The following is a 19,796-nucleotide window of genomic DNA, read 5'->3' as shown; positions in this document are numbered from 1 at the left end:
TGCTTGTTTACACTGTTTTGGGAAGTTTTAGGCTTCTGTACTGCGTGTGTCAGACACCGAAAGGGAAGCCCACCCCTCCAGAAAAAACAAATTTAATCATTTTCAATTTAATTGGGCTCAAACGGCACCTTAAACCTGAGAAACATGTCAATAAATAGCCTTAAGTGGAGAACATGCATCAATTTTGAAATACATATCAGTTCACCTTAAAAGTACACAGAGCCATTGGAGCAACATCAGAAACCTCGGTGTTGACTTGCTAGTGATACAGTAGATTGACTACTTAAAACTACTGTAAATTCAGAAATTATTGCGCGCATTTATTATTGCGATATTTGAAAAATTAACAAAAATGCGAGTTTAACTATTGCGAATTTTGGAAAAGCAACATTCAGATATATGTATTTGATATCAGAATGCGAGTTTTTATTATTGCGATACTCAAGTAGTCGCGTTATTCGCATTAATAAAAACTTCGCAATAATTTCTGAATTTACAGTACTGGGCCCCTCCTAGTGAGGGAAGGTTCAATCTTAATGCCTTGAGAGACTTTTATGGTAAATCTTCTTTAGAACTAATATCATACCAAGCAGACCAAGAAAATGAATGTTCTGTTGTAGTTATCGGATTTTGTTAACATCCTGGTTATTTGGTCTCTGATGGATAATTATCTCATTTGCAATCTTACCACATCTTGTTTTTATATTAATATTTATTTTTTGTTGTCAGCATTCAATGCTAATATTATATAATGAGGAACTACAGATAATATTTAAACAGCTCAAAGTAAAATTAAAATTAAAAATTGAATAATTGGGTTTCATCTGATTGATATATTAGTGGTGTTTATTGCCACTTTTAGCACTCTTTGCTATATGGTGGCGGTCAGTTTTTATTGGGGGAGGAAACCAGAGTGATCAGATAGAACCACCTACCTTCGGCAGGAAACCTAATTATGATTGGAGTTGAATACACTTGCCACATACTTGGTTCGAAACCTAAGAGTTATCTGAATAATTTTGGACATAATGACGTATTAAATATTTTAAACATATATGGATGTCTTCTTAGTAAAAATCATATGGCCAATAATATATTTTTTTAATATGAGCCTGCATATTGGTATAACATGTTTAAAATAGATTTTATTTTTATTTGTTTCAATGTTAACAGTACAGTTTGATAAGTTCATCACTGACAGCTGATGGTGTTAACACACCTAAGTCTGTAAACAACAAGGTGATGTATGCTGGGGGTGTGTAGTCTACCAATGGATGTTCTCTAAATAAATCTGTTGTAGTTTTCAGGGTACTGGCTTTGTACTGAAATAAATATGTATAGATATATATTAATTTTGCTTATAAAGGTGAAATGGTTCAGTGTTAGCAATATGCTAACATGTCAAGATCATGTAAATTGTTTTTCTCAGACTGTTAATAACGTCTTTAAACTAAATCAATAGGACGTTGGATGTGTACTGATTGATATTTTAGTCTTAGATGCATGATTTTTTTGTTAGTTTTTATTGGATTTGAACTAGTTTTCAGTAGCTACGGGTACTCTCAGATCTGTACTGCATGGCTTTTGTGTTTTTGTTAGGGTATTTTGTGCCTTGATTCAATCTGATGAGTTAAGTCCTTTTCAACTTATTTTTTTTATAATTTGTTCTGATGTACTGTTACACCATGTTAGGTGCCAGGAGACATGTTTAACCCAGCCACATTCTGTATGTGCCTGTCCCAAGTCAGCAGCCTGTAATTCAGTGGTTGTCATTTGTTGGTGAGTATCATATTTTTTTTTTTGGTTTATTTTGTACATAAATCAGGCCATTAGTTTTCTCGTTTAAATTGTTGTACAATTGTCATTTCGGTGTCTTTTATAGCTTGTTGTGCGGTATGGGTTTTGTTCATTGTTGAAGGCCCTATGGTGACTTACAGTTGTTAACTTCTACGTCATTTCTTCTCTGGTGGAGAGTTGTCGCATTTGCAATCATACCATATTTTCTTATTTTCATATTTATTTAATATTAAATATTAAATAATCATGTTCTTTAAGAAATTGAATGAAATCTACTATCAAATCCTCTGTATTCTGTTTACAAACAATGCTCCCTTATCTGATGCCAATTTAATTTCATCATAAGTTGTTCCCTTAGAAGTTGATATGAATGATCTTGATAACAACAAAATATATCTGCTGTTTGATGATGTTCTAGGTCATTTCCTAGTGGTTGAGGGTACCAGGTACATGGTTAACCGCCAAGCTTTGACAAGTGACTGAAAAACACCATTAATTTTAGCTATGTACGCATTTATAATCTTTGGCTTTCCTACTTTGTGGCTCTTAGTGATCTTAAAGACAATGTAGATAGTGAGAGACTTCCAAATTACTCGACAACCAATATACTTTCTAACAGTATTTTTTCATACATTTAAAAACTTAAATTTGTATTATTACAAACCTTGAAATCATCAGGAAGGTCATGCTGGTTCAGGGGATATAATCTTGTAAACTTGAAGCTTTCTGCCACTACATAAAATGGCTTATTCATTGCTTTAGCTGATAATCCTATGGAAAATGTACCAATCTGAAAAAAACCAGACAACTTGTAACAATCTATGTAATTTAATAGACTATTTTTATATTACCAACTTTTGACTCTGAAGTACATTATTTTTCAACAAGTAACCTTATATGTGGTATAAAATTCTAGTACTTGGTCAAGTAAGAGCACTTAAAAGAGAAATATCAAGCTGACAATGGGTGCAATTTGGAGAAAAAAATCAACTGGTTTCAAATGATTTTGATGTGTAAAGAAAACATAAAACAGTTTATTCCCCAACTGAAATATAATGCTTTATGTGCTGATTTAACTAGCCACACCCAGATCAGAATCCCTATGTCCAACAGTCTACGACCTTCATCGCAACCAAGACAAAAATCAATTTTCCTCATTTTTTTTTTTTTAATCCAAACACAGTTAAATGAATTTAAAGTAACTTACCTTGTTAATGATGCCACTCTTGACCACACCTCAGCCCCTTCTAATACAAGACAAAGTAACTTACCTTGTTAATGATGCCACCACTCTCGACCACACCTTCAGCACCTAATAATACAAGACAAAGTAACTTACCTTGTTAATGATGCTACTCTTGACCACACCTCAGCCCCTTCTAATACAAGACAAAGTAACTTACTTTGTTAATGATGCCACCATTCTCGACCACACCTTCAGCACCTACTAATACAAGACAAAGTAACTTACCTTGTTAATGATGCCACCACTCTCGACCACACCTTCCCTTTTCACGAATGTGACATACCGAATTAGACTATTTACCGGATTTGTAATAACATAAGCAACACAACGGGTGCCACATGTGGAGCAGGATCTGCTTACCCTTCCGGAGCACCTGAAATCACCCCCAGTTTTTAGTGGGGTTCGTGTTGCTTAGTCTTTAGTTTTCTATGTTGTGTCATCTGTACTATTATTTGTCTGTTTGTCCTTTTATTTTTGGCCATGGCGTTGTCAGTTTGTTTTCGATCTATGAGTTTGACTGTCCCTCTGGTATCTTTAGTCCCTCTTTTCTCAGCCCCTACTAATACCAGACAAAGTAACTTACCTTATTATTCAGCACCTACTAATACAAGACAAAGTAACTTACCTTGTTAATGATGCCACCACTCTCGACCACATCTTCAGCACCTATTAATACAAGACAAAGTAACTTACCTTGTTAATGATGCCACCACACTCAACCACACCTCAGCCCTACTAATACAAGACAAAGTAACTTACCTTATTATTTAGCACCTACTAATACAAGACAAAGTAACTTACCTTGTTAATGATGCCACCACTCTCAACAACACCTTCAGCACCTACTAATACAAGACAAAGTAACTTACCTTGTTAATGATGCCACCACACCTTCAGCACTTACTTATACAAGACAAAGTAACTTACCTTGTTAATGATGCCACCACTCTCAACAACACCTTCAGCACCTACTAATACAAGACAAAGTAACTTACCTTGTTAATGATGCCACCACTCTCGACCACACCTTCAGCACCTACTAATACAAGACAAAGTAACTTACCTTGTTAATGATGCCACCACTCTCGACCACACCTTCAGCACCTACTAATACAAGACAAAGTAACTTACCTTGTTAATGATGCCACCACTCTCGACCACACCTTCAGCACCTACTAATACAAGATCTATTTTCTCCATCACATACCTACAAAATGTTCAATACATCTTTAGTAATAAATTAGTGTGACCTGCCGATCAATCTTAAAACATATCTCATATTTTAATTATTGCATTACATGTATGTTCATACTTTTGATTGGCTTAAAACATAAACGAGGCATTCCAAAATCAAATTGTATTTCTAAATAAAATTCAACATTCAGGGTTGCACTTGCTTCCCATAAGAACGTCACTGCAATGCATAGGGAAAATAAATGTGGATAGTGGACACATGTGGACACAGATGATGCCCCCGCTTGCATATCATATAGTTATAAAGGGACATAACTGAAGAACGGCAAAAGTGACGCCACCCTTATTTGAACTTGATCTGAGTTTTGTGGTAATAAGCATTGTGTGTAAGTCTCATAACATTTGGTTGAGGCTTACTTAAGAAGAGAACAGAAACTAAAAATTCAGCAATTTTTCTATTTGTAAACACGCATAACTCTAGAACGGTTGTGTATAAGTTTTATAACATTTGGTTGAGACAAACTAAAGTTAGAGAACGGAAACTAAAAATTCAGCAATTTTTATGTTTATAAAGGGACATAACTCAAGAATAGTAAAAGTGTTGCCACCAAATTTCGTACTTAATCTGTATTATGTAGTAATAAGCACTGTGTATAAGTTTCATAACATTTGGTTGAGGCAAACTAAAGTTTTTAAACGGAAACAAAAAATTTGTACTTGATCTTAGTTTTGTGGTAATGAATATTGTGTATAGGTTTCATAATGTTTGGTTGGGGCAAACTTAAGTTACAGAATGGAAACTAAAAATTTTGCAATCTTTTGATTTATAAAGGGGCATAACTCAATAATGGTTAAAGTGACACTATCCAAATTCAACTTGATCTGTGTTTTATCAGTGGAAGTCAAAATTAAACATTGCATTGTATAAAGCATTGATTGTAGTTGATTCAATTATAATCATGGACAAAGGAAGATAACTCCAATTTTAAAAATAACTTGATATTTAGAAGAAAATAAAAATTTTGCAATTTTTCCATTTATAAAGGGGCATAACTCTAGAATGGTTAAAGTGATGCCACCAAAATTCAAAATGAGCTGTGTTTTGTGGTAATAAGCATTGTGTATAAGTTTCATAACATTTGGTTGATGCAAACTTAAGTAAGAGAACGGAAACTAAAAATTTTGCAATTTTTCCATTTATAAAGGACATAACTCTAGAACGATTAAAGTGAAGCCACCAAAATTCAAACTTGATCTGTGTTTTGTAGTAACAAGCATTGTGTATAAGTTTCATACTACTTGGTTGAGGCAAACTTAAGTTAGAGAACGGAAACTAAAAATTTTGCAATTTTTCCATTTATAAAGGGCATATCTCTAGAACGATTAAAGTGACGCCACCAAAATTCAAACTTGATCTGTGTTTTGTGGTAATAAGCATTGTGTATAAGTTTCATAACATTTGGTTGAGGCAAACTCAAGTTAGAGAACGGAAACCAATTTTGGGACGTAAGTACAGATGTACGTATGTACGTACGTACAGACGGACAAGGTTAAAACTTAATGCCCCAACCGCTACGGTGGGGGCATAAAAATGAAAATCTTGATATTACTCATAATTTCATAGTTGTGATTCTTCTCAATCTTTTAGTAAAAAATGTGTAAGTGGTTCCGCCGAACCCTTTGTCTCGCCTGCGATTGCTGCTGTCAGTGTAAAAGTGAAATCTTGACTCAAAAAGTGAGTCCATTTATCAGTAAAATACAGAATTTAAAAAAAATTAGCTTATGTCTAAGTTTCATAACAATCCATGAAGGTTTACAAATTTATTATGTTTAAAAAATTTAATCCCAGACTGTCTGAAAATGTTAACTGTAAAAAAACTAAGTTTATCTATCAGAAAAAAATTGAAAATGAAAAAAATATATTTTCAAAAGTTTGCTTCAGACATTATCTCTTAATCATAAAAAAGCTCCTGCTAAAGTTTCATAAAATTCTATGAAGGTTTGACAAAGTAATTGATGTGTTACAAACTATAACCCCAGACTGTATCCACTTGTTAACTGTAAAAAAAACTACGTCCATTTATCAGTAAAATACAGGAAAATGAATATAAATATTTTCAAAATTTTGCTCTGGATACTGTATTTTGGTCATAAACAAGCTTCTGTCAAAATTTCATAAAATTCCATGAAGGTTTGTCAAATTTACTGATGACTGAAAAACTTTAACCTCAGACTGAATCTGAATGTTAACTGTAAAATAAAACTAAGTCCATTTATTAGTAAAAATACAGAAAAATGTATTATTTCATACAGCTGAAAAAAAATATTTTCAAAATTTTGCTTTGGCTACTGTATTTTGATTTTATATATATAAACAAGCTTCAGTCAAAATTTCATAAAATTCCATGAAGGTTTGAAAAAGTTAAAGATGAATGAAAAACTTTAACCTCAGACTGAATCTGAATGTTAACTGTAAAGAAAAACTAAGTCCATTTATCAGTAAAATACGGAAAAATGAAAATAAATATTTTCAAAATTTTGCTTGCATTACTGTATTTTAGTCATAAACAAGTTTCTGTCCTAATTTCTTTAATTCCATGAAGGTTTGACAAAGTAATTTATGTTTCTGGTTTGTTTTTGACCAAAGGTTGAAAAGCCCAAAAATATGAAAAGTTGGACAGCACATATACCAAAAGGACCTAAACAGAACAGCCAAAACCATCAATGGTCAATTCAGTTAAAGTAGGATTGACTAAATTCAGAAATGAACTGATGATTAAAAGTTTAAAATTGAAATTAGTAGTGTTTTAAATGCTGATAGGGTACAGCAATGTACAACTTTAAATTTTAAATTGAAAGCAAAAACAAATAGACCAGCAAAACAGCAAGAATAAACATTTTCAGAAAATTATAAGGCTCTTATCTTTCTTGTGTACAGGATTTCATTAAAATATAAAAACAATTACCCTACTGATAAAACTCAAAGATAAAATGAATTTACACATGTGTATAGAGTCAATTTATAAAATTTAGTCTTTTAGTCTTTTAGTCTAAAATACATGATTTTTTTATTAGTTGTTATTGGCTTTGAATAAGCTGTCAGTAACTGAGAGTACTCTCAGATCTTTACTTAGTGCTTTTTTTGTTGTGGAATATATAAATACTCTGCCACGTCCAGTCTGTGTTTTCGTTAGATCTTTTCTGCTTTGTATCAGTCTGATGAGTTTAGCCCTTTTCAACTGATTTTTATAGTTTGTTCTTATGTTGTACTGTTACACAACTGTCCCAGGTTTAGGGAAAGGTTTGGGGCCAGCAAACTAGTTATATCCCGCCACATTCTGTATGCACCTGTCCCAAGTCAGGAGCCTGTAGTTCAGTGGTTGTCCTTGGTTCATGTCTGTCATATTTGTTTTTCACAAATTGTTTTGATATAAATTAGGCTATTAGTTTTCTCAATTGAATTGTTTCACATTTTTCATGTCGGGGCCTTTTATAGCTGACTATACGGTATGGGTTTTTCTCATTGTTGAAGGCCATATATACGGTTTCCTATAATTGCTTACATCCATTTCATTTGAACTTTGATTGATAGTTATCTCATTGGCAATCATACCACATCTCCTTATTTTTATATTTACAACTGAATCAAGTTTGAAGATATTCACCCCAATTATTCAGTGCATACAAACACTTACCCGACAGCTGAATCAAGTATAATAGTAGAAGGTATTCCAAGTTTTTGTAATTCTTCATGTGTTTTGTGTCTGAAAAATGAATTTAGGTGAGTATTGCAATAATACGAACTCGCATTCTAATGTTTAATATATATATGATTTTTTTGAAATCGCAATAGTTAATCTCTCATTTTTGTCCATTCTTCAAAAATAGAAATAATAAATGCACGCAATTATGAATAATTTCTGAATTCACAGTAAAAGTGACTTTATGACTTGTTAATAATACTTATACTTAGAATTTCTCATTTTTATTAAGCCAGTGTGACATTTTTCTGCAACATTTTTTTATCCCTTTAATAATGCAGACACTGTTTGCAAAAATTCCTGTTCTTTTTAAATAATCCATCACAATACTTCTCTTATACTATTATCTACCTTTAAATGATGATGAAGCATTCAAAACCTTTTCCTTCAAATAGTTCCAAAGAATTAATAGCTTATTTTCTAGGCCTTTCATTTTTTCTTATGTTCATCAGTATTTATTTTTGTGGTTTTTATCATATAATAAAACATATTTTTTTTACCTTACAATTTTGATACAGGAATCTGAATATATAAAAGTATTGTACATTGAAAGTAAATAAATATATGATTTAGAATTCAATAAATCAAGTAAAGCACAATCCATATTACGCCCATATTACGCCACTCCAATATAATCATAGATTATCACATGACATTTTCCATATCTGCCCTGGTATCAGCCCAAGACTCCCATATAGGACCAGTAGCTTAAGCAATTATAGTTATCCTATTGCTCTTTAATAATAAGTGAGAATTCACATGACAAAAAAACTCCAATTTTTTTAAAACAGTCGCTGAACCATGAAAATGAGGTCAAGGACAATGGACATATAAAATATAAAGCTTTACACAAATATGTTGCAGACACCAGATTGTAATCCCTATGTCTCACATTCTGCAAGTTTTGTTGCAGGCAAGACAAAAATGGAGAGAGCAAAAAATTGTTTTATATTTTACGAACATTTGAGCAAGCAATTCCTGGAATCTGGTGAGAGGAAGGCAAATTTTAATTTAATTTTACAAAACTTTGGTTTTTAGGTACAAAAAAAGATTTTTTTTTTAACCTCAAAACAAATTCAATTTTCTGCAAATTGTGGGGTGAGCGATGACATATTCAAAATGCAATTGTCAATTTCATTTATTTGGAGTGAGTGAATCCGAAGATCTATGGATCAATTTGGAGTGGCCATATGGAGTTTACAATATATAGATACCCAGACTTGTTTGGTTGTGATTCAGCTACAAAGACATTAAATCTTTTCTTGGCTTCTGCTGCCTCCTTTAATACTTGTAACACAACTCTCGACTTGGAATTTGTTAAAATTGTCTACAACATAAAACAAGTAATACAGCAATCAAAATCTTTCCTGTAAAGTTTTCAGCAAACCAAAGGATAAAATAATACTTTTAATCTTGTTCCTTTCAAACTCTAGTTTAAGCTGAAAAATTTGTTTTCAGATATTTTTTTTTCTCTCTGGATTTTCTACTTTTAATGCAACTTGTGATCATGTCTGATGTTGGTCTTCACCAACCTTAATTCTGAAAGGAAATCAACAATGCAATTGTTTCTTTGATTTTTTTTTAAACTAATTTTGCCGTAAAATTTGCATTATTTAGATTTTCCTGCAATATCACCATAATAGAAATAGGGTATTTGTCAATGAAACAGAAACTGGACAAAATTATAAAATTTAACATGCATTCTTTAACAATAGACTAGTTTGTATACCATATGTGAACTCTAAATCTCCATAGGACAGATAAGTTAGACTTTCAAAGATCTGTCATCAACACCAAATTCATAATGGACAAATGTAGGGGAGATAGTAACTATGTTCTATTTATAATGTAATAGTTCTAGGGGAGATAGTAACTATGTTCTATTTATAATGTAATAGTTCTAGGGGAGAAAGTAACTATGTTCTATTTATAATGTAATAGTTCTAGGGGAGATAGTAACTATGTTCTATTTATAATGTAATAGTTTTAGGGGAGATAATAATTATGTTCTATTTATAATGTAAAAGTTCATGGGGAGATAGTAACTATTTTCTATTTATAATGTAACAGTTCTAGGGGAGATAATAACTATGTTCTATTTATAATCATAGTTCTAGGGGAGATAGTAACTATGTTCTATCTATAATGTGATAGTTCTAGGGGAGATAGTACCTATGTTCTATTTATAAAGTAATAGTTCTAGGGGAGATTGTAACTATGTTCTATTTATAATGTAATAGTTCTAGGGGAGAAAGTAACTATGTTCTATTTATAATGTAATAGTTCTAGGGGAGATAATAACTATGTTCTATTTATAATGTAATAGTTCTAGGGGAGATTGTAACTATGTTCTATTTATAATGTAATAGTTCTAGGGGAGATAGTAACTATGTTCTATTTATAATGTAATAGTTTTAGGGGAGATAATAATTATGTTCTATTTATAATGTAAAAGTTCTAGGGGAGATAGTAACTATGTTCTATTTATAATGTAACAGTTCTAGGGGAGATAGTAACTATGTTCTATTTATAATGTAATAGTTCTAGGGGAGATAGTAACTATGTTCTATTTATAATGTAATAGTTCTAGGGGAGAAAGTAACTATGTTCTATTTATAATCATAGTTCTAGGGGAGATAATAACTATGTTCTATTTATAATCATAGTTCTAGGGGAGATAGTAACTATGTTCTATCTATAATGTAATAGTTCTAGGGGAGATAGTACCTATGTTCTATTTATAAAGTAATAGTTCTAGGGGAGATTGTAACTATGTTCTATTTATAATGTAATAGTTCTAGGGGAGATAGTAACTATGTTCTATTTATAATGTAATAGTTCTAGGGGAGATAATAACTATGTTCTATTTATAATGTAAAAGTTCTAGGGAAGATAGTAACTATGTTCTATTTATAATGTAACAGTTCTAGGGGAGAAAATAACTATGTTCTATTTATAATGTAATAGTTCTAGGGGAGATAGTAACTATGTTCTATTTATAATGTAATAGATCTAGGGGAGATAATAACTATGTTCTATTTATAATCATAGTTCTAGGGGAGATAATAACTATGTTCTATTTATAACCAGTTATGAAGCAAACTCCTGGACTTTTAATGCATTGATTTTCTCTGCCAGATTTACATTGTATATGGAACATTAAGTACTTGTAGTGTAACTCTTAAATGTATGAAAACTGTCTGCAATATGAAACCCTGTCATATAACTTGTCAGGAATTAAGTGTTACCCTTGACTGTCCGTCCATCCGTCTTTTTGTCTTTCTGTCCGTCCGTGTGTCCCATTTTCATTTGTTTGAAGCTTGAGTTGGGGCATTTATGTCCTCAGACACATTCTTCTTTTAATTTTATAAATAAGTTAACCTGTTATTTTTTATTTTGTTTGTTTAAAAAGATTGAGAGGTGATATAGCATTTTGTCCATTCATTTCGTGTGTTAAGGATCAAGAATAAAGCACATAAAAGTCATATATACATGATGTTTTCTCTTGGACATGTCATGGACCAAAACAAAGTCTACATGAAAATTTATCTATTTTGATCTACATATTATATATTAATGCCTGCATGACTCTGGTTTAGGTTTTAGTTTGTGTCCACATCTAACAGTGTTCCAGCTAGGATTTCAAAAGGGCAGGGTACCAATCCTGAAAAAGGGCATTTAATGCGTGACATGATAATATGAAAAGGGCATGTTTTAATAAAGATATTAATCAAACATTGTGTTTATTCATTGAATCACTTGTTATATATATATATATATATATATACAAGAACAACATCATAAGCCATATAAAACTCTATCTCTCTACTTTTTAGGCTGAAAAACTTGTCAAACACCTTGTCACACAAGTTTTCAAAGCATGCATTGCTTGACACAGTTAAGCTTTATATGCAGTGTGTTTTGAAAGGTGTCCTGGTTCATTCTGTTTCAATGGTCACACTTTACAAGTTTTACCTTGGAAAGACCCTTTCTACCTCTGCTGTGCTTAAAGGCAATACAGCACAAAACAGCTGTGCTCAGTAAATGCACAATGTTTGGAATTAGTAAACAGTGAAAATTTGTATTAAAAATAAAGAATACAGAAAAGATGACCAAGGCACCCTATCAACCCTGCTACTAAGACCTCTTTAACAATTCCCATAACTCAAAAGACCTTAACATATAAATTCTAAGGCCAGAAGTATGTAGACATATTTTAGAATATCTTTAGTAACTCAATGCTAGGAAAAAACGTTTCTTTATTCGGGTGTGCTCCTTCTTTGGAGGATTATAAACAGTACGTATAAAATGGTAAATACGATCAACAATGGCGGTTGATTTTGTTATTTTCGTATAAAAAATGAGGGCAGTCAAAGACAAATACGTCTGAATTGCTATTTTTTTACGGAAAACAAGTAAAACACAGTTTTTAGCAAGTTGATTATGGTTTTCGACTTTCCTGTCAATTACGTTTTCTCCATGAAACTACGATAAACATTGCAAATTGTGCCGAAGTTGTCGTATGAACATTTCTTCAAAGACAAATGCAGACTTACCGATTCTCTTTGAATGAATTAATGTTGATGATCATCAATGACCCATCCGATAAACGGATTAGCTGTAACAACAAATTATGACACCTGTTGTAACTGTTGATTAGTTTGGGGTTGTAAACAAAGTCATAAACTTGTCGCCAGGTAAAATTTCGTAATTGGCGGTTCACAACGAACAAAATCAAAGCACTGTAAGCGCTGTAGGCAGTTAACCAAAAACAAAGGCAAACGTAATTATGAAAACTGTGGCAGTGTTGCTTCAATTTTTTTTTCAAGATTTGAAAGAACAAACATTAAACATTCGTACATTGTACATTAATGTTCATTTAATGAATTGATTATTCAGGCAAATTAATTAATATTTCATCAAGGTTTTCAAAAGCAACTCATATATCAATGTAAATGACCCCCATCTTCACTCCCAAATGTATGATGTTACTTCATACCAAGTTTGGAATAAAATGACAGGTGATTATAAAACAGTTGGTCAAACATTCTCGGGCTTTACACTGCTTAAAAGATTTATATGTTTTCTTTAAAATGAGCCATAAATGAAAATTATTATAGGCCCAGAAATAATTTATTAATAGTTAAAGTAAATTCACCTAGACTCATTTTTTGCATCAATAAAACTTTATAATAAACAAGAAATAATTGTAACAGGATGCCGTTACGAAGTCTCCCAAACAAAGCCCCCATAATTCATCATTCCCATGGTCTCCTGACATTGGGCAAAGTCCAGTTCATATTGGTTTGGTCTAGTAAAGTGATATGCATATGTGACACCAAGGAGATTGACCCTGTATGTCATTCAAATCTTTTTGAAATGATGAACAGGAATAAATATGGTTTAGGTGTGGGTATCTCGACCGTTTACAAGTTCTCAAACAGGAGGGGTGGGGTGACCCCAGGGACTCCCCCTATATTTCATTTGATTTTTTATATTGTCCCATACATGAATACATATGGTTTAGGGGTGGGGATCTCGACCATTTCCAAGTTCTCAAACAGGAGGGGGTGGGGTGACCCCAGGGACTCCCCAAATATTTCATTTGATTTGTTATATTGTCCCATACATGAATATATATGCTTTAGGGGTGGGGATCTTGACTGTTTACAAGTTCTCAAACAAGAGGGGGGGTGGGGTGTCCCCATGGACTCCCCCTATATTTCATTTGATTTGTTTTATTGTCCAATACATGACAAGAAATAATTGTAACAGGATGCTGTTACGAAGTCTCCCAAACAAAGCTCCAATAATTCGTCATTCCCATGGTCGCCTGACATTGGGCATAATCCAGTACAAATTGGTTTGTGATATGCATAAGTGACGCCTATGGATTAACCCTGTATGTCATTCAAATCTTCTTGAAATGACGAACAGGAATATATATGGTTTAGGGGTGGTGATCTCGACCGTTTACAAGATAAAAGCACATTCTCAAATTGAAGGGGGGTGGGGTAAGAATATAAGGGGGGGTGTGTGATCCCCAGGGGACTCGCCCTTTATTTCATATGATTTTTTTTTGTCCCATACAAGAATATATATATGGTTTAGGGGTGGGGATCTCGACCGTTTACAAGTTCTTAAACAGGAGGGGGTGGGGTGACCCCAGGGGACTCGCCTTTTATTTCATTTGATTTGTTTTATTGTCCCATACAAGAATATATATGGTTTAGGTGTGGGGATCTCAACCGTTTACAAGTTCTCAAACAGGAGAGGGTGGGGGTGACCCCAGGGGGCTCGCCTTTTATTTCATTTGATTTGTTTTATTGTCCCATACAAGAAAATATATGGTTTCGGGGTGGGTATCTTGACCGTTTACAAGTTGTCAAAAAGAAGGGGGGTGCGGGTGACCCCCCTGGACTCCCCTATATTTCATTTGATTTGTTTTATTGTCCCATACAAGAATATATATGGTTTAGGGGTGGGGATCTCGACCGTTTACAAGTTTTCAAGAAAAAGAAAAAGTAGAAGAATAATAATAAAAGTAATAAGAACTGAGCAAAAACAATGTCTCCAAACTTTGTTTGGGAGACTTAAATATATATGGTTTAGGGGTGGGGATCTCGACCATTTCCAAGTTCTCAAACAGGAGGGGGTGGGGTGACCCGAGGAACTCCCCATATATTTGATTTGATTTGTTATATTGTCCCATACATGAATATATATGGTTTAGGGGTGGGGATATTGACTGTTTACAAGTTCTTAAACAGGAGGGGGTGGGTGTCCCCAGGGACTCCCCCTATATTTTATTTGATTTGTTTTATTGTCCCATACATGAATGTATATGGTTTAGGGGTGGGGATCTCAACCATTTCCAAGTTCTCAAACAGGAGGGGTTGGGGTGACCCCAGGGACTCCCCCCATATTTCATTTGATTTGTTTTATTGTCCCATACATGAATATATATGGTTTAGGGGTGGGGATCTGGACCATTTCCAAGTTCTCCAATAGGAGGGGTAAGGACGACACCCGGGACTCCTCCAAATTATTTTCATTTGATTTCTTTTATTGTCCCATACAAGTATATATATTGTTTAGGGGTGGGGATGTCGACGGTTTACAAGATAAAAGTACATTTTCAAATTGAAGGGGGTTGGGATGACCCCCAGGGACTCACCCTATATTTTGGTTGATTTTTTTTATTGTCCTGTTCTCATTACTGAAGACTGCATGTGTCTATCACTTACTGTTTTTGAGAAATATTCATTTGAAAATTTAAATTTTAAAAAATAAAATCCCATAGGGTTCTATAGTAAATCCCTACCTTCTTCAGGCCCCTCCAAATACCCCTAAATATACCCCAATGCACAAACAAAAGATTAATGGCTCTGCTAGACATGTTAGTCTAATATTTTATGAAACCCTAAGTAAATCTGACAAACGGTCAAAGTTGTCTTCTTAGACGGTTTGAGTGGATTCGGTCCGACTTGTCTTGGGGACGAGTTGTCCACATTACTTAAAACATCCCATCAACGTCGATTTCCGCATCCGTTTCATTCATAAAATATCAACAACCTTATTTGGCAAGATAAGTTAAAAATTACCGCCCACTTATATTACTTTATTTCCTCTATTATAGAGATTTGTTGTACATGAATAATATTCCTGCGCATTTTGCCATTTGGGAAATATAAACGACTTGTAATTACCGATTTTTGGCGATGAAATATTTCATACAATTGTTCTTTGACATCGTAGCCAAAAGCACAGAGGATAATAAACTACATACGGATTTCTATTGAGCACTACTTCCTATGTGCAACTTCAAAAGTTTTGGGTAGTTGGACGATCATTTAAGGTTTTTCTGGTCATATTTTTTGTATTCCAGAAATAAAAGTATTAAAAAATTTTCCAATTAGTTATAAATAACATAATAGCCAGCTAGATAATAACAATGGCACGTATTTCAGCATTTATTGGGTAGAACACAAATCTAGGGTGCTCGCATAAGGCAGCTTAACTGCCTAAAAATATTGCAATCGATCTTCAAAAAGGCAGGGCGCCCTGGAAACTGTAAAAAGGGCACAGGGCGGCACTCGGGAAAGGGCGGGCGGACCGCCCTGTGAAAACGGCCTAGCTGGAGCACTGTCTAAGCATCTACAAACTAAAGGTAAATGATATTTTTTTAGTGAACAAATCTTCAGTAATAATATCAAAGGTCTTTACAGAATATGTGTCATCTTAACCATTTGTATGTAATTCAAAAGGGTAAGTGGGGTATATGTCAATGAGACAGCAACCCTATGACAAAAGGTTCAAAGCAATTTTAATATCTTTAATTATCAAAATTTTGTCATGTGACCGTGACGTCATCCAACGTTTTTTCGTGATTTACCCCTTAAAAATGGAAAGTAGAATTACATGATGCAGAATTATTGTAATATTTTTTCTGTCTATTCATAATAACCTCAAAAGTGTGGTACACACTTTTAGATAACTCGCTACGTGGGTTATTCAGTGTGCACCACATTTTTTATGTTATTTCTTCATAGACAGAAAAAATATTACAGTCATTCCATAAATAAAGTAAGACTTATTCAGCCATGGGAGACAAAAACCTTTATTGGAAGTAAAAATTACTTTGGGGAGGGCACAATAAAGTGAAACAGTAAACCTACAGTTCCATCTCTGATAAATGGATGTGTCAGTTTGCCAATCTTTTGTCGTGATCCTGCTACTTTATCCAAGAACAAATTTCCTCTTTCAACCAGCAACTTCTTTAATTCTTGAATATTCTGGAAAAAATCATATCAATTGAGAAGAAACAAAAACAAAATACAGTTAACCAACTGATTTTTGTCAGAGATTTATTTTGTGACTATAAAAATACAAATGTAGTGTGAATATATGTATTTCAACGCAAAAAAATCAAACTAGGGTCATTTCTTAATACATCAAGAAAATAAGAGAGCTGTCTCATTGGCAATCATACCATATATATATATTTTTATATAGAAATTATTTTCAATTTTCTGTATGTAAAATATCAAAGGAATGGGAAAGAAGTAATTGCAAAGTTTTAGTTAAAGCATTAAAAAAAATTACTAGTTACCTTTGGAGAACAACAATTTTGCTCATTTTTTAATTTTACAAGGCCATAACTTCTATATTTTTTCTTAAAAAGATGAGAAACTGTGTAAACACATACTGAATATTCTAATGATGTTAGTTTGAGTGATATAAATCTAAGGAAGAGTTCTCCAGCTGATGATATAGAGGTTGTACTACTGTCAGTCTCAGTTAATATATTTATAGCTTCCTTTAAACTTTCTCTCATTTCCTGCACAGTTTCAACTACAAAAGAATACAAGAAGATAGTGCAAATGTGTAATTACAGTAAAACATTATGTCATTTTTTTTTTAATTTAATGAAACGATATTAAGTAAAATGTTTTAAAGAAACACTTTTTTTAAATCAAATTTAACAGTGAAGCTTCTCTACCATGCTCATACATATGCATATTTAATCTGAAATGAGACCCAAAGAACTTTCAAAGCAATTTTCAAAATCTTCAAGAGAACATTTCTGGCAAATAATATTGTTTTGCATTAATAATCATTTTCATATCTTGATGGTAAAGGTTTTAGTATAAATTAGATTCAATAAAAGTATTACCAGATTACAACACATATATACTAGGCCAATTTCCAAATTGTAAATGTCTGTTTGTAGATTATTATTCGTGGCAAATCTTGAAATAGAAATGTGACACATTATCTGCATATAATTATGGTATGTCCATGTTTCATCAAATCTGAACACACTATCAATTGACATCTAGAGAAAATCAGGTGATTTCTTTAAGTTTGTATGAAAAAGACTATGTTCTGTTTACATGGTACGACTAAAACTTACCTTTACTGATTTCCAGGAGGTGAATTAATGTTTTTATTGCTGCAACAGCTGCTGCCAAATCTGGTTCATTATTAGTAAGATTTGTGAAATAAGTCAGTATCTCTGTAATATAACATATAAAAATACAGGTAAATCTTATATAGTGTTACTTGGGTTGGTACATACTGAAAGTAAAAATGTAGTCCATGACCAGTTTCCCTTGAAAGAAATTATAAGGGTTGTTCCAGCCCCAAGTAGATCCGACACCGCAATATTATATTGAATAAATACTGTAAAAGTTGGAGAGTTTTCTGAAGTAATTGATTCAGGGTAAGTGGCAATTTGCGAAAGAAAAAAACTTGAAAATTTCAGTGATGATTGGGAATATTTTTAGGAAACAGTATTGATGATGAATTAAAACAGGTAAAAAACCTTTTTATGGAAGAGATTCAGAAATCAAACAATAATTCACAATTTGAGTAGTGAAAAAAGAAAGTATGTGTGCATGAGCTTGGTGATCAGCTGGTGTGTTACCAATTGCTATTCCACCAGAATAAAAATTATTAAATGCTGATTAATGTTGACTAATGATTGTACTTACTTCTGTAATAAATGTTACGTATAACTTCTAATAAAATCTTAATCAACATGAATGCTACATGTATATACTGCAGAATAATCCCTTATCATTAAAGGTCATAAAATGATTTGAATATAAATATTTTACAATAAAACAATAATATATTTCGATAAGTGTCATAGCAAACTGAATTTAAGAAATCGAAATATTGATATTTAAAAAAATATTGGAATATATATCTCATCTAATGAAAATATAATATTTAAATATATGCGTCAAATACACACTTTTGCTGTAATTTATAAAATTCATTAACCTTTATTTACTACAACATGCACAAGTCATACATGTATATATATATAAATATAAACAAAGTCTAAATTGAAAACAATGTTCAAACCTATGATTGCGCAATTTTTACAGGTGTGCATGTAAAACAAATTTCTTGGTAGAGGGGTGTAAATACAGCACAAACAACATTTTCCAAAAGACCAAAAAAGTGAAAAGTATATTTTAAAAAAACGCATTTGACTAACAGGTCGAACAACGGATGTTTTTAAACCCTGCTGACTGCCATTGGCGATTGCCAAATAAATTGATCACCAGATGAAATATGGATCTTTAAATTATTAATTTAATACCAAACAGAAAACAATAAATATATATATCACTTTTATCCCTAATAGGTATTTTTCATATAGGGGCTGAATAGTCTTTAAATATGGGCCAGATGAGATCAACTAGGGCCATAACGACTTGGAACAACTCAAAACCATTATAACCATCCACTAATACTTGCACTAACCATGCTAACTATGCAAACTTATGCAGTCAAGGTAAAAATTTTGGTACTGTTGACATGTCATATCTTTAGTGTACCAGGTGCTTTGTTGTTGCTTATATATTTGTAATTCATTTCTCATTAAATTGGTTTTCCATGTGCCTTCCTGACAGGTGATCATTAATTTATGACCATTTCTGATAATGATAATCTTCATTTTTATTTGGATACCATATGCAATTCAAACTGGTAACAGTGGGTAGTAAAATAAGAAAAATATGACTTCTGATACTTTAACTATGATGGGATAAGCACAATTAAATCTTTTTCTAATGTCTATATATTAAAGAGGGTTTCGTCACAACCTTGTTTTTCCATCTTTTTCTGTTGCAATGATCTGTTCGGTACAAACGATTTTTTTCAATCCGATAAAGATGAGTCTAGAAATATTCCGAACGCTCACCTTCGTCGTTTTCATAATACCTCCTTTCATTGGTCAATTTTCTACTTTCATTTTGTTTTCACCAAATCAAAATTATCGT

The 19,796-nt window shown here is 32.6% G+C and overlaps 1 protein-coding gene across 4 annotated transcripts; it reads right to left on the bottom strand.

The window, feature by feature from the left end:
- Positions 1 to 1,139: 1,139 nt before the first annotated feature.
- On the bottom strand, positions 1,140 to 19,698 carry LOC127710825 (translation initiation factor eIF-2B subunit alpha-like). Of its 4 annotated transcripts, none has more exons than XM_052216785.1 (10): positions 19,620 to 19,669; positions 17,915 to 18,016; positions 17,207 to 17,352; positions 16,677 to 16,793; positions 9,213 to 9,325; positions 7,933 to 8,001; positions 4,216 to 4,250; positions 3,971 to 4,011; positions 2,462 to 2,587; positions 1,140 to 1,322 (listed from the first exon to the last, which is right to left on the bottom strand). In XM_052216785.1, the coding sequence occupies exons 1-10, from the start codon at positions 19,630 to 19,632 to the stop codon at positions 1,167 to 1,169; spliced, it is 918 nt and encodes a 305-aa protein (XP_052072745.1). In that variant the 5' UTR covers positions 19,633 to 19,669; the 3' UTR covers positions 1,140 to 1,166. The 4 variants fall into 4 exon arrangements, with proteins under 4 accessions (XP_052072745.1, XP_052072746.1, XP_052072747.1 ...); XM_052216786.1 differs by lacking the exon at positions 3,971 to 4,011 and adding an exon at positions 3,845 to 3,885; XM_052216787.1 differs by lacking the exon at positions 3,971 to 4,011 and adding an exon at positions 3,201 to 3,241.
- Between the last annotated feature and the right edge of the window lie 98 nt (positions 19,699 to 19,796).

This window comes from Mytilus californianus, unplaced genomic scaffold (genome assembly GCF_021869535.1).
Source record: "Mytilus californianus isolate M0D057914Y unplaced genomic scaffold, xbMytCali1.0.p SCAF_8, whole genome shotgun sequence".
Taxonomy (NCBI): Eukaryota; Metazoa; Mollusca; class Bivalvia; order Mytilida; family Mytilidae; genus Mytilus; species Mytilus californianus.
The sequence above is the reverse complement of the archived record's forward strand: the minus strand, read 5'-3'. Positions and strand labels throughout refer to the sequence as shown.

Bases quoted from the DNA above. Each gene is read 5' to 3' on its own strand.
- LOC127710825 (XM_052216784.1), bottom strand. The intron at 16,794-17,206 runs GTATGTGTTTAC...GATTTTTTCCAG, and splicing joins TAACATCATTAGAATATTCA to AATATTCAAGAATTAAAGAA. The intron at 1,323-2,461 runs GTTTGTAATAAT...TATTTATTTCAG, and splicing joins ACCTTCCTGATGATTTCAAG to TACAAAGCCAGTACCCTGAA.